At 32.9% G+C, this 16,938-nt stretch overlaps 1 protein-coding gene across 1 annotated transcript in view; it reads right to left on the bottom strand.

Annotated features, from left to right (window-relative positions):
• Nucleotides 1–13,276, bottom strand: part of LOC142318417 (esterase E4-like) — a 42,849-nt gene extending 29,573 nt beyond the window's left edge. The window contains exons 1-2 of the mRNA XM_075355002.1: nucleotides 13,179–13,276; nucleotides 3,322–3,528 (exon numbers count right to left, since the gene is read on the bottom strand). Coding sequence (XP_075211117.1) covers nucleotides 3,322–3,465 — 144 coding nt within the window. The 5' untranslated portion in view covers nucleotides 3,466–3,528; nucleotides 13,179–13,276. The remainder of the gene's footprint in view (nucleotides 1–3,321; nucleotides 3,529–13,178) is intronic.
• Between the last annotated feature and the right edge of the window lie 3,662 nt (nucleotides 13,277–16,938).

A 16,938-nucleotide genomic window follows, 5' to 3' on the forward strand; every position in this document is an offset into this window, starting at 1 on the left:
ATTTATTTGGTTTACGTTTTTGTATGAATGTTAGGTGCCATAACCAAAAAGGCTGAGGTGTTCTGACATGATATATAAATCATGATTTATTATATATCCTGAAGAGTTATTCTCAAGAATAGCTTGTATCCTGTGGCAGACTTACATAGGAAAGTTTTCCATGTAGAATGCTTGGAAAATTCCTTTCAGATGAAAAGATTAAATACAAGATATAAGATTTAATACTGATTTTCCAAATCAGTGAGTTGTGTAACAACTATGTTATCTACTTTAGTAAATTAAATCTGGGATAATGATTATTAAATAAAATATACTTTTCTAGAGTCGATTCAATTACATATTTAAAAAAAAATTATAATAAACAAGAACAAAATTAAAGTAATGAAATATAGTAGAAATAATGAAGATGGACCAGTCAATGTGAAAATAGGAGGAGAAAAGTTTATGGAGGTAGAAGAATTTTGTTATTTGGAAAGTAGAATTACTAAAGATGGACGAAGCAGGAGTGATATAAATGCTGAATAGCACAGGTGAAACAGCGTTCAAGTCCTAGTAAAGCCAGTTATTTTTACATGGATTTGAATACTAGAACGTGGATACCGGTGTTCTTTGGTGGTTGGGTTTCAATTAACCACACATCTCAGGAATGGTCGAACTGAGAATGTACAAGACTACACTTCATTTACACTCATACATATCATCCTCATTCATCCTCTGAAGAATTATCTAAACGGTAGTTACCGGAGGCTAAACAGGAAAAAGAAAGCACAGGTGAAACGAGCCTTCAGTCAGAAATATAATTTGTTTACATCAAAAATTAATTTAAACATCAGGAAAAGATTTTTGAAAGTATACGTTTGGAGTGTCGCTTTATATGGAAGTGAAACTTGGACGATCGGAGTATCTGAGAAGAAAAGATTAGAAGCTTTTGAAATGCGGTGCTATAGGAGAATGTTAAAAATCAGTTCGGTGGATAAAGTGACAAATGAAGAGGTGTTGCACAAATAGATTAATAAAGAAGCATTTGGAAAGATATAGCTAAAAGAAGAGACAGACTTATAGACCACATATTAAGGCATCTTGGAATAGTCACTTTAATATTGGAGGGACAGGTAGAAGGAACAAATTGTGTAGGCAGGCACCGTTTGGAATATGTAAAACAAATTGTAAGGGATGTAGGATGTAGGGGGTATACCGAAATGAAACGACTAGCAATAGATGGAAATCTTGGGTAGCTGCATCAAACCAGTCAAATGACTGAAGACAAAAAAAACTTTCCCCTTATTGCTGTATTCGCCGGGATTATAAAATGTACAAGTATACACCTAAAATCTTGTAAAAATGAATAAGAAATTTTACCCAACGTCAGAGCAGGTTAATTTGCCAAATCCATGAAATATTTGAATTTATTATTATGAAATAAATAAAAAAACTATTATAAAACATAAAAATTAAGTGAAATAAATATTGTTTTTTTTTTAACAGCTTATATTTATTTATAAGTGGATGTCATTAAATTGTCTATTGGTGCTAGAATATTTTTACAACCTAGATACTCACATAATCGTATATTATTGAACATACGAGGTGTGTGAGAAAAGTAATGAGATTGGTAACACTGCTAGCGATCTGGCAACTCTGTCTACCGGTCTGTGCTAGACCGGTTTGTTCATCCTTTCTACATGCTCATTACGAGTTTCAACTTCTTTCAGTCAACCCGTTATTTTTGACAGCGCCATCAGTGAAGTTGTGTTTTGTTGTTTGTAACGAAAATGTAGCATCGGAATTTGGAGCGACGTTGTGCAAACAAGTTTTGTGTTAAACTTGGGGAATCCGCGAGTGTGACCTTTGAAAAGTTGAAACAGGCCTATGGGGAACATCGCTTATCAAGAGCACAAGTCTTCCGCTGGCACAAATCATTTTTGGAAGGCCGAGTATACGTTGAAGATCAACCTCGCTGAGGTAGACCTTCAACTTCAAAATGTGACGAAAACGTTGAGCGTTGAGGCTTCTTGTGAGATGAGACCGTCGTTTAACAATAAGGATGATGAGTGAACAAATACATTTAAACACTTTCACCGTACATCAAATTTTGACAGACGATTTGGACATGCGAAAGGTTTGTGCAAAATTGGTGCTGAGAAACCTCACAACGGAACAGAAGGACAATCGAAGAAACGTGTGCGTTGATCTTCTTGACAGGATTGACAACGACCAAGAATAATTCAATCGTGTGATCACAGGTGATGAATCCTGGATAATTCAGTACGATCCTGAAACAAAGCGGCAAGGCGAAGAGTGGCACACTCCGTCATCTCCTCGACCGAAAAAATGTCGAAACCATGCAAATCAAAATCAAAACCATGCTGATTTGCTTTTTTGATAGTAGGGGTATCGTGCATATAGAATTTGTTCCTCCAGGACAAACTGCCAACCAAGTGTTTTACAAAGCTGTCCATGAAATGCTAAGGAAAAGAATGATTCGCGTGAGACCAGACATTGCAGACAAGTGGATGCGTCATCATAACAATGCCCCGTGACACACGGTCATTTCCATCAGGGAACTTTTGACCTCAATACGTATTCTTACGATTCCTCAATCCCCCCCCCCCTATTCACCTGATTTGTCCTTGTGACTTTTTCCTTTTCCCGAAATTGAAAAATGTCTTAAAAGGACGTCATTTTAGAACTCTGGAGAAAATTCAAAAGACTGTGACCAGTGACCAGTTAAAAGTCCTACCAGTTGAAGCCTTCCAGCGCTGCTACCAGGAGTGGGAACAGCGACTCCGCCGGTGTATAGCTGCCCAGGGGTACTACTTTGAAGGGGATAATATTGTTGTTTGTTAAAAATAAAAACTTTGGTAATTAAAAACTCAGTCTCATTACTTTTCTCACACACCTCGTACACAAAGATAAAATACTTACTGTATTGTCATACTAAAAAACGTATTCATAAAGACTATTAATAATAATAATAAACTAGACACATAATCAATTATAATAATCATATTAGTAATAATCTACGCTCACGTCTGAGCGGGTAACGATCTCATACGTACTTTTACGTATGTCATCTATCGGGGGAATGATATAATTCAGCAGCTCCATTTGGGGAGTACAGAAGTGGCCGTCCTGAGTTGTCTGAGCTAGTCGCGGTTGTGGTTCTTGATTTTGCTGCTGCAATAGTGGCGGGAGGCATGAACGTGATTGTTTTCACTGACATTGAGCAAAATAATAATAATTGAAATTTGAAAGTAATAAATCCATTTTATGATTTTGTAGTCATAGGTAATTATAATAGTAATAATATAAAATACTTACACTTGGTGTAAACACGTTTAAATATAAGCAGTCTTCTGATCCAGTAATAGGTAAACTTGGAATTTGATCTGGACCTAGATCATTTACTTCAGGTGTCGTTTGGTTTAGAGAATCTTCATTAGTAGAAAATACTGCCCTCTGCATACATTCATTACCATCTTTTGAAGCATTCCAAATTCCCTTCCACTTCCCAAACGGTACTGGACTCTATAAATAAAGTTTGGCATTTTGACTGAATATTGCATATTTAGTGAACGTTAAAATTATTTGTAGGTATTGTTAAATTTTGTTCAAGTCATCTCTAGGCTACTGCTTTATTTCAAAAAATTAAAATCTGAAAAAGGTTACACTTTAATCAGATGTTGTGTAATACGATAACTACGAAGTCATCCATTATATATTTTACATAGCTGTGTTTCTTGTTATAAAATATCAATCATGCTGTTTCCTCCAGTTTCTGATTCATTCAGTAGATAAATAGAATTTCAATTGTCATTAATTTTTTTTACAAATCCAGAAAAAATATAGTAATTACATTTTTATGGAATTAAATAGTATTTTTCTGAGCCTAGGATTCTCTCAACTCTAACATCGCTGATTAACATAAATGAAAATAATAAACAAAAACTGCAAAATTATTCTATTAAAATTATTTTGATTAAAAATCAATCTATTTATATCTGAAAACTGTCATAATAACTTTGCTATTGAGTTTAATAACAAAAAACTAAATAAACAAATATCGGAAATAAAAATTAAATATAAAATATATCTACAATAATAAATAACTTTAAAAAAATTCTTTATTATTAAATTTAAAAAAAAAAAATAATAAAATGAGTTTGTATATAGAGTAAATGTATTAAACATTAAATGTTTTATAGAATAATTTACTTATTCTCTTGCATCACATTTATTTAACAGTTTTAATAGCATAGTTAGTTCCATTTCAAATATATTAGAACCATCATTAACTACAATGCATCCTCCACATCTCATTAGATCATACTTACACCTTGAAAGCATGTCACGATAAAGAAAATAAAACAAAAATTATTAAGAGTGTACATTTTCATACAACTATACACTTGTATTAATCAGTGTGGTATAACTGTTCTCTACTATAACAACGTAGGCAAATCCAAAAAATACCGCCCCCAAGCTTTAAAAACGCTTTAACATTAAAAAAAAAAAAAAACAGAATTTAAAAGAACCATGTTAACCAGAAAAATGACATATAATTGAATTAAGACTATAATACTAATACAAAGTTGTTACGGAAAATTGTTTTATTGAAAAACAAAATTTACATTTTTAACGAGCTAACGACAGCGAACTTAAAATCTAAAAGTGGTAATAAAATATCAAATTTTATAGATTGAAGTAATGAAAATATATTTTGTGGCTTGTGTTTCTTTTTTTTTGCGCTCTAGTTCAGGCGGTTCAGCTGCTTCTAAATCTTACCGCCGTAGGCAGTCAGTCGCCTACCTTGCCTACGGCCGGCCCTACTAACAATAAGAAACTATAAACAATCTACAACGAACAATAAAAAAATGAATACTAGTAGTGCATAAGTGGGGCCCTCGCGCCACCAGCCAGAGAGCAGCATTTGGTCACGTTTCGTTTCATAGCAGAAATTGACGAAAGCTTAATTACGAAACAATAAATAAAATAATTTTGTATGAGTGCCTTCTACAGCAAATAGACATACGACAGAATTAGCAGATAGAAAAAGAATCCTTTCGACAAACGACCGATCAGTATTATTATTACGGGTAATACAGAGTGATTCAAAGAAACGGGAAATTTTGAAAGTTGTGTTGGTAGCCGTGGGCGATTGGTACCACTTGATAAGTGGCGCCAGCCTCTCTAACCTAACCTGCCATTTAGTTGTCATGGATCCTTGGAGTGGTGCGCAACGTGCATTTGCTATCAAAGCGTTTAACAAAAACAGTGACAGTGTGGAGGGAGCGCGTAGAGAATTTCGCCGTCATTTTAATCTGGGACGTCACGACCGTGTTCCATCAGCACATGCAATTAAAACATGGATGTCTAATTTTGAGGAAACCGGTTCGGAAATGAAAAAGAAACCTCAACGCCGTGAGCGAACCGTCCGTACACCACAGAATGTTCAATCTTTACAAGATGCTGTCACACTAAGTCCACATCGGTCAATCCGTCGTCTCTCAGCATCTTTATAATTGCATAGTTCAAGTGTTCGAAGAATGTTAGTGAAGGACTTGCAATACCATCCATAAAAGTTGCAGATCGTCCAGGAACTGAAACCGAATGATGCAGTTGTGCGAGCACAATTCTGTAATGTAATGCTTCAGAAGATAAATGATAACGAAGAGTTTGTTCACGAACTGTGGATGTCCGACGAAGCGCATTTCCACCTCAGTGGATTTGTTAACAAGCAAAATTTCAGATACTGGGCACAAGAAAATCCTACGCAGCTACACCAGCGTCCGTTGCACAGCCAGAAAGTGACCGTGTGGTGTGCTATGTCATATTACGGTGTTATAGGCCCTTATTTTTTTGAGGATGACAACAGTCTTGCAATTACAGGGACGTCGGCTCGTTACGTAGCTATGCTTGAAACCTTTGTTGTGGAACAACAAAAGAGATTTCCACCAATTCTTAACACAGCCTGGTTTCAACAAGACGGAGAAACGTCACATACTGCACGAATATCGATGCCAGCTGTACACCGATTGTTTGGACAACGTGTCATTTCACGAAATGGTGACATTAGATGGCCTCTCAGATCGCCTGATCTCTCAGCTTGCGATTACTTTTTGTGGGGTCACCTTAAAAGCAAAGTGTTCCACAGTAGACCTGCTACAACGAAAGAACTGAAGGCAAAGATCCGAGAAGCAATTGCGGAAATTCCAGTTGAGATGTTACGTCAAACCATGAACAATTTAACGAAGAGACTTCGTGAGTGTTTACGTAGAAGAGAAGGTCACCTGGAAGATGTCATCTTTAAAAAATAAACTAAAATGTGTGTATCCTAAAATGGCAACATTTGTACAATTACATGAAATAAAATTCATTTTCTAAAAAAAATTTTTCATTAACGTTATTTAATTTTTTAAATTTCCCGTTTCTTTGAATCACCTGTATGTAAAGGAATTATTTATTCCAATTCATGTAGACCTTTTTTTATTATAACTTTTTTAAGTTAACCATACATATCAAACAGAGTCTATCACGGGTTACTCTTTCGTAGATATTTACCTTGTTATCAATTTTTTTTTCTCCTTTAATCAATTAACAACTTAAGTAAATATTAAAAAACGATTGTATAAAGAGAAAGGAAAAAAAGTAGAAAGTACCGAAGTAAATTAGTTTTCATTTAATATCACACAAGCAAAAGAATGGTTATTTTAACTTTTAATTAAGATTATACTCATCATATATTTCTCCTATACATAATTCAGTTAGTTACAAATAAATAGACTGCGCGTACGAGTGTTGAGGCAGCTGAGTACTATTTTTCTAATCAATTATAGACTAACCACCCAATTGTAGGCTTTGCTGAAAAATTAATTTTTGTACCAAATAAAAAATGGCAACCCTGATTTCGAAATATGAAATTCCAGGTTTGGAATTAACGGATGAAAGTCCATAGAGTATAGCGCTCATCCACAGAGGTCGGTAAAATGGTGAAATAAAAATAGATTCATTCAATATATTATTAAAATTAACAAGAGAGAGTTATCCATCAAAAATACATTATAAAGAAAAAAATTTCGTTGAATATTTATTTCATGTTTTTAAAACAACATAATATTACCGACATCAATAAAATTTAACATTTTATTACAGCTCTTTAAGTAGAAAAAGATGTGTGCTGAATCTCTTTTCTGGTACGCAGATCAAACATTTAAATAAAGAATTTATAGAAAAAACTTACGAATAACTTATATTTTTATTCCAGAAAATACAAGAAAAATAAAATTCAGAACGTCATTGTAAAATTACTGCAATAAAGAGTTTCGATTATCTATTAATTAGCTTACTATTTTTAAAGAAACTGTAAAGCCTAATATCGCATAACAAAAATTAAGATATAGATTTTATATATTTGTAACCTAATATACGGATTAGACATGGTATTCCTGTAAAAAAGAAAGAAGTAAAATTCTGCTTAAACTACTATTGTAGTTTATTTCTACTACTGTCTTAATAAACTGTTGAATATTAACGGTGCAGATCTGCTTATATTTCTCAATATTTTAATTGACAAATGAATTCAGTTACACATTTAAATAATGCGTTTGAACCATGTTGTTTTCAACTTTTGTAATGAATGAGTATTGATTTATTAGATCTAGCATGGGATATGTTAGTTTTTATTTTTACTTCATATCTTTAATTTAAAAAAAATCATGCTTTCTAGAATTTCAAGATAATTATTAAACTGTAACAGATATTTATCATCTTGCATAAAACTAATTAAAAAACGAGCAAAGACCAAATTATACTAACAAAAGAAAAATGGACGATTACTTCAATCGAAATTATAGGCTTTTTAACACTTTAAAAGCATAATTAGCAAGATTTCTCAGGTAACGTAATCTACCTGGTACAAAGAATAACTTTGATTGTTTTTAATTTAATTATTTGGTAAGTATCTTTTATTTAAATTTATTCATTATTTACAATAGGCATATAAGAAAGTACTAAGCCGAGATAGATACAATATTTATTCTCTTACAAACTGTTCTTATTACAATGGATAATGTAATTTACTTATAACATTTTTTAATATGCAAAAAATATGTAATACTTTTTACCCATTAATTAGTTGATGATAAAGGAAATTAAATTGTCTTATAATTCATTTACAGTTACTGTTCTGATGTTGCCTTTCTATCAAACTCTTGTGTTCATATCAATTTTTCTTAGTCTATTACTTGCTCCAGCAAGTAAAGGTTATGAAGCTTACACCTGATGTTCAAAGAAAAGCATTGACCTGCACCTGTCGGCAACCTAAAGTTATTATTCTTTCAAGGAATCAGGTGATAAATTCATCAATTTTATTTACATAGCAAGTGAAGTAAGCAGTGACTTGCATAAGAAACATTGGATTTAAACATATAAAATACGTTAACATATAGTTTACTTAGTCAAAATAAAAGTTATCCAACCAGTACTTAAACCTGTGTCGCCTTACAAATAATGAAAAAATTCAAAATAAGTTATATATAACATTACAATTTGGAATATGTTCAGCCTATTTAGGGAATCAATCATAAAACCTGAGTTTTTTATAACATTTCCAAACATAACATAATTTTTATAGGCTGCAGAAAATAACGCAAAAGTTATGAAATTTACATTTTTCATATAATCTGAATTTTAATCTTTGAAGATATATTGAATGCAAGGGTATGGAGAATAATTTCAACGTAAGATGAAGAAATATCTTTAAACCTCTGAAGAGTTATTTTTTTCAAGATCCGATCGGTCGAGAAATAAAAACCCGCGCAAAACTCGGATGAACCTTTGCGCATATATGTTGAGCAGCATCTCTATTGTGGCCTTTAATCACGCCGCGTCACTTCGCTTAGTTTTGAACACGCAGCTAGCACGTAAACATATCTACAGCAATAGCATCTCCCGCCAAGTGTGAAGTGCGTGCGGTAATTCGATTTCTTCAGGCTGAGGGGTGTAATGCAGCTGAAATTCATCGACCAATAAGTAATAGCAAAGTGCGACAATGGTGCAGGAACTTTAAAGCAGGACGTGCAGATGTTCATGATTCGGGCGGTCAGGGAAGGAAGAGAGTGTCAACCGTGATCTCGTTGAGTGAATGGATAAGGCAATTCGAGAAAATCATCGGTTCACAATTTCTGTATTGAGTGATTCGTTTCCTGAAATTTCAAGTTCAGCTCTCTACACCACTGTGAGTGAGAGACTTCAGTACCGCAAACTGTGTGTGAGACGGGTTCCCAAGATGCTATCCTTCTCCTTCACAAAGCAATGAGAATTGACGCCTTCCTAACGTTTCTCCAGCGCTACCACAATGAAGGAGAAAGTTTTTTGAACAAAATTGTCACAGGGGACGAGACACACGGGTCCATTTCGAAACTGAAGAAACAAAAGAACAATCCAAACATTGGATGCATTCTCATTCTCCCAGTAAACCAAAGAAGTTCAAGCGAACCTTCTCCAACAGATAGTGTATGGCTACTGTGTTCTGAGACCGGAATGGAGTTCTCTTGGTGGAATTCATGGAAGGTGGCACGACCAAAACTGCAGCCTCATACTGCGTGACTCTTCAACGTCTACGAAGGGCAATTCAGAATAAGCTGAGAGGAATGTTGTCATCAGGCATTGTCTTTCTCCATGACATCGCTCGGCCGCACACTGCAGCTGTAACAAAGAAGCTCCTGCAGCGTTTTTCGTTGGGAAGTGTTTGATCACCCACCATACAGCCCGGACTTGGTTCCATCCGATTTTCACCTCTTTGCTCACATGAAATGCTGGCTAGGAGGACAATATTTTGGCACAGACATCGAGCTGCAGACCAGCGTAGAAACATGGCTGAAAACACAGGCGGCTCCGTTCTATGACGAGGGTATTGGAAAGTTGGTACCACGCTACGACAAATGTCTAAATCGGGGTGGTAGCTATGTAGAGAAATAGCGTAACTATGTAAGTACTTGTTACAAATAAAATATTTTTTATTTTCACTGTGGTTTTAATTTCGTGACCGATCGGACCTTGAAAAAAAATAACCCTCGTATTTTCTAAAAATAGTAATTATACATCAGTTTATAGTAATACCTTTTAGATGATTTAATCAACCAGATAACCTAAAGCTTTGTTTGGAAATATGAACGGAATTTTTGTTTCAGACTAATACTACTAGCCATATGAGTGTGAGTATGTGTAATTTAAAAATTATTAACAGTTACGATTGTAAATGACAATTATGGATATATCGAAAAAAACTATATTTAATAAATATTATATTTAAAATAATAATAATGTAATTTGACATTAACAACTGTTAAAAACTAAATGGTAGTGAATTGTAAAAAGTAAATGAAATTATTCGTTAAGTACTAGAATAAATACACATTTATAAGTGAATGTGATATTAATATTATAGTAAATTATTTCTTAAGTACGAAAATAAAATAGTTGAATAAAAAAGTAATTATGTATTGTGTGTTGTAATGAAGTCAGTCGAAGGATAATAATACATTCCGTAGTGTTAAATTACACACGCGCGGGCGCAGAGAGAGAGACCCGGCAGTAGTTGGGAAACTCGTAGATAAAAACGTAGTGACAAGCTAATAAAATATAATTAAAATACTATATTCATATGTTAAATTATAAATGAATTTATTATTTATAGTGTTTAAAATGATAACAATAATTTAAATAAATTACTTTAACGCGATTGAACCATACAAAACATTCTTTAAAAAGATTCTTTAGTTGAGATAAAATGCTTTATAATGGGTATTATGAATTCATAAAAAAATTATTTAATTTTTATAAAATTTACATATAAGACAATCATAATAATAGAAATATATCACTTTTTATTATTACAAATAAATATATAATTTATATAATAAATATATTAGTAATAATGGAATGTATCAAATTCTGTTTGAAAACACTAACATCTCTGTGATTATTAAATTAATCCAAATTTTAAACACAGAAAAAGTAACGCATTAATCATTAAAAAATAATGTTATGTTAGGTTAGGTTACGTTAGGACACTGGTCGCTAAACTGTTTCGTGGCTCAATAGCCGTTTGTAGCACAGACATTCCTATGCTTTCTTATGCTTTAAGGCGACTGAATGGGGTGGTGGCGGGAGAAATGTCAAGGAAACCAATTCTGCCGCGTCAAGAAATACCGTGACGTACAGCGATGCTGTAAGTGTTTCTGTTTCGGCCATAGAACAAAATTCTGTAAGTACGCGTCGGTCTGCGTGCACTGTGGTGAGGAGGGCCACAAGCTACATCCTTAAAGAGTAAATAATAAACTCAACTGCAGCTAATAATTTTATTCATTTCTATTTATCATGATTAATATATTTTTACGGCACTTAAAAACCTTGAAATACTACATATACTGGCATTATAAGATTTAAGATTTCAACATGCTTGACCAATATAAAATTTAGAAGCATTTCGAATTTAACGAAAACACCTTAAGTGAACAAATATAACACTGATAGGTATGAATCTGCGTCTGTAGTTGAATATATTAATCAGGTATATACTTAAGGGATTATTTAATCACTTTAGGAGTGCACCATTAAGAACAATATTACTAGTAACAACACTGAAGAAGGAAAGGATCTTCATAATTGGTTATAAAAAGATTTTCTGGAAAACAATTTACTGTTACTTTTAATCACTATTAAATTAATCTTTTACTTTGTATTAGTGGATCCCCCTTAGATTTATACTTCGGAATCCGAGTATTCTAAATGAATTTAAGTAAAAACTGTTGGATAATGGTTTTATACATAGTACAAAAATGTTTGCCTAACAATTCTTTGCGCTTTCTGTTTTTTAATTATTTAAATAAATCATGACCAATTACTTAAGATATCCCACTTATTTATAACATTATAAAATGTATTTTTCTGCTTTAAAAGTTAGATTTCATTAAAGACAAATTTCTTATACTTGCACTTCGTTACAAAATTCCACAAAAATAGTTAATGATAAAAAAAGTCCATCCCCAAGTTTTACAAGTTGATGCAGCAATGAAAAAAATGTATAAATACATTGAAGAAAACGATGATTGCCAATTCTCATTACCAGAATTGAAAAGTATTTTAACAATACAGCATATTTCGGATGAGAAAACAATAAAGACAAGATTAACAAATCATTATGGTGACAATATACTATTTTCCAGTAAATTTTGTTCAAATACAATTATGTGTTTTACAAATGTCTCGTATGAAATTTTATCTAGTACTTGGTATAACAAAAAACCGGACGATGAGGAAGCGGAAAAAAAGAATATTAAAAGCTGCTGGTGAGATTATTCGAAGAGATATCCGATCCCAAGTTTACAATAACGAAATTTACCCGGCAAGTGACAAAATGTTTCTGAGTGTTGACGAATTTATTCCAGATTACGTTTCATGTTATCTGAAATAATTTTAACGGATAAACGGGGCAAGCCGGAAAATCTGCGTAAATATGATAATAAACTTACTTCAATAGCTCGCGCTATTATTTCTGCAGTACAACCATGATCTTTCGTATCACCATTACATGTTTCTTTATCTGTCATGCTTCATCGAAAATTTGGTTCAAAAAAGTAATAGATATACGTTAAACATTGGGTTTTTGTAGTTCATATAAAGAAGCAAAGTTATACAAAGCTTCAGCGACTTTCAGAAGTCCACCTAAAATTCAGCCAACATTTAAGGTTCTCTGTCTGCAAGGCACAATTATAACGCTAAAAATTGGTCGAATAATTTTCTTTTGTAATTTATTTATATTTATATATATATATTTTTATTTTATATATTTTTCGGACAAAATAATTATTTTACATACTTACTAAAAAAAATGTAAAACATAAAGTCAATTAAACATCGACATACACATTTTTTTCATATTTTGCAAAAAAATTTATTACAAACTAAAAGCGGAAAATTTTAATAGGTAAACTTTTTTCAAATGCGCTTAGGAACATATTCCAAATAATTTTGTTACAATCCATTTAGAAGATCTGGGTTCCGAGATTTTTTACATTTTTAAGTCTTGCGGCACTACTATATTGCATTCGCAACTTTTGAATAGCTCCGGTTTACCTCAGCCATGTCTACCTAAAATTTAAATAATTAAAACTTACCTTAAATCTGAGCTGGCCTACGGGTGGTTTTGCAAAAGGTATTCCAAGGAAAGCTTCAATTTCATATCCAGTTACGGTTTTCTTAATTATACCTTCAACTTCACCTTGTGGTGTTGAAATTTTAGTTGCGTAAACGATTTTTATTATTAATAGACTTAGTATTATTTTTAAACTACTTATAATCATATTTTGATCTGTCAGAAGCGTAGTTGTATTGGAACAAGAATCTTGTATTGATTATCATTGCACTACTGAAATGCTAGTTTTATACATATTTTTTTTCTGGATGACCTTTGATTAAAGTCAAAAAATTATGCATAAATAATCTACAGTCTTTCTCTCTTCCCCACACTTTTACACCGTACTCTCTCCCTCATTCGTCCCCTCTCACATAACTAGAGGGGGAGAACACACTATATGTTAAAAAATGATAAAGAAATATTTCTGAGTGACTTCAATTTTTTTTCTCCATTTATGTTATCTAATATATAATATTATGTGAAATGTGTTAACAGTTTATCTTAAGATAAACATAAACTGAACTCGATCTTAGTTTTACCGCAAACTGAACTGTAGCATACGATCGATCGTATTGTGTTTGGCAATGAAAGTCCGTGTCTATTCTTTATACCAGAACCATTAATAAACGTATCGAAATCGGGTATGCTTATTTTTCGCTTTTGTTTCGTTAACTTTATCATTGAACCTTCTATATTATATTTATAAGCTTAAATTTATCGACCCATGAGTTATACGCGTTATCCATGCCAAGTCATTTAACCACCACCTTGTTACCCTTAAGGCGTACAATCTTATCTAATCAGGATTTTCCGGGTATTTTGTTTTTTTAAATTCATTTTTGTATAATCTTCCGGACATCGGTTCATCTAATCTATCGCTAAGTTCGTAGGTGGAATGGTCTGGTTCAGTGTTTAGAAAGTGTATCTTAAATATTTGATCGGTCCAATCGGGTAAATATCCTTTATAAAAAAAAAAAATCACATTCATACTTGCTTATGCGCACGTGATCGCCTACTTTGAATTTTAGTTTTGATTTCCACAACCTTCTTAACGTGGTAGAGTTTATGTTTTTCAACACGAGTTAGTTCTACCCTTCTGATGGGATATTTTCTTCAGGCTGGCCGATATTATTCTTTAGTAATTTAACTTTTGATTTCGGGTAAATGATAAGGGACATGATTTTGTATATCACGATAGGGTAGTTTACATGAGATACTGGTGGACGTAAGAAGAAAAAAAATTTCAATCATAAACATAGAGATTCGTATGGAAGTCACATGTTCTTCGTTGGTCGCCGTACATTTAGTTGCGGCTACATCTTTAAATACGTAAAGCTTACGAACGAGATGATGCATGCCGAATTTGGTGAGATTGTGGGCTACCACTGGTATAATGACCGGGCGTTTGCAGTGGTGCGCTCGCCCTATAAGTTTCCCTGTTATATGACAATGACGACCACATAATCATTCTGCAAACCGAGGCTGCAGAGTACGCATTCATTTTGATTATAATAATTTCTGCGCTAATTATCTGTAAACGTAAAGCTTTTATTTTGTAATCTTAGCGGTTCCAATTCGCCTTTTTCATTCCAAATACCAATAAAAACTTTTCGATTACGTTACTTCTTTTATCTATGTAAAAACACGATCTTGTTGAGCATAAGTCTTTGGTTTTAAGATTTCTTATTTTTGTCAGCAGTAAAATTCTATCAGCTATAGTAAGCTATTTCAGTAAAGCTATATATAGTAACCTATATATATAGGTTACTATATATATATATATATATAGCTACCTATATATATATATATATATAGGTAGCTATTTTCCATATAATGTAAAATATATCGCAACGGAACGCGTAGTTGGAGGGTGTAGTTTGTAAATTCTATTTCATCTCTTCTAACTCGCTTGCCCCTTTTGGCTTTTATATTTTCGCACTGATTATTGGAGTAGAATCTATGGAGGCAGAAGGGAAAGTATTCGAACTCACTGGTTATTTTTTCACTCCACTCAACAGTTTGAATAGGTAGTTTTTTCCGTGTTTTGTATTTATCAATGTGAAATGCCTGCATTGTGTAGATAAACTGCTCAGCATTAATAAATTTTCGATATATTTTGCATTACGGTTGACAGACTTACGTTTGTTTAACGAGGTTGTACACCCCTGTAGCTCGAAATTTATCTTTTGACATTATTTTATCGCCTAGTTTGTAATCATAAGTGCCAACTATCGTAACAATACACAAATATTGTGAAATCCGGGTTCTACTGCTCTAATCTATCTATATCGTGAACTGAGCCCTACATGTTCAATACATGTTTGTACTTTTGCAGCCAAGTGTCTCTATAGTGTGTATTACCCGTTGGGTCGTAAGGGACGCGAGATTTGACAGTGAAAATCATTTATCTTTATTTATTTCCTTATTAATTTGCACGTTTATTACTCTACCTTTCCAGGTCTGTGTTGCAACCGGCATAGGTAGGATCGTATCGGGATACTTTTAGATCCCTCCAATGGAAGCCTTTCAAGCGCCAACCGCTATCTTTGCTTATCCTTTTTTGGAAATTTTCCTTTATAGATTCAGTTAATTTCTGCCTTTTTAAATTTCAGCTGGAAATTTAACCATGCTAAAGTCATATTTCTCTTCCAAAACGTTGTGCCATCATCTAATCGCTCATTTCATCGCTAAATTAACCGCAGAGGATGCCATCCGTTTACACATTTGGATAATATATCTCATTTGAAGCAGTAGTTAACCTCATTTCGGACGTTGATCAAAGATTTCTTATCATTAATTACTTTATAGAAATCAATGTATGCCGAACTACGTAAGGAGAAGTATTTGTTAATGCGGACTAACAGATTGTCCATATCTCAGCAAAGACCACCCGCTTCTTATAGCCAGAATTTCTGACTGAAAGATTTTGATACTTACTATTAACACGTTCAGCATTCCAACACTTTTTAATTGCAATAAATAAACAATTATCATTTTGTTAGCAGTTATCCTCATTTATTATAAGAAGCCTGCAATTATGGATATTAGTCACCCTAAACAGCCATAATTATAGATAAATTTTAGATAAAGGAAATAATAAGATATTGCAGATAATAAAAACTTATTTTTTACAGCAATAGAATAAACTTTAAAAAAATTAAAATAAAAACCATTTAAGTGTAATAAAAATGTTTAAAAACTTTGTCACAGTAAGTGGGTCAAAAATTCGAATGGTTTTAGTTAACCTTGATAACATACTCAAAATCCTGTTTTTTGCCTTCGAATCAGTTCAAAGGAACCGATTCGCTTTAAAATCAATAGGACTGTATTTCTACTAGGTTTACATCATCAACTGGTTTCATCAAAGTTGTTTAAAAATTTCTTACAGTGGAATGAAAAAGGCTGAAGATGTATAAAAAAGACCCGTTTTTGGCTCTAACTCCGGTTCCTGTTAATCGATTGGCTCGCAAATCAATAGGGCTCTATTCCCAATAGGTTTAAATTACCCCAACAACTTTTACAAAATCAGTTAAGATTTGCATCCAATAGAGCGGACGAAAAAATTTTACATGTACAAGTATATATAAACATGACCAGGCGCTGTGACGATTTACAAATTCTTTGCAATTCCTCTAAAAATTAAACTTTTTTTTCAAATGTTTGTTTAATTTTATATTTTGAAGGTGGTACCACATTAAAAACGATTACTAATAACGTATATACTTGACACCAAACTAATT

This window comes from Lycorma delicatula, chromosome 1 (genome assembly GCF_047948215.1).
Source record: "Lycorma delicatula isolate Av1 chromosome 1, ASM4794821v1, whole genome shotgun sequence".
NCBI lineage: Eukaryota > Metazoa > Arthropoda > Insecta > Hemiptera > Fulgoridae > Lycorma > Lycorma delicatula.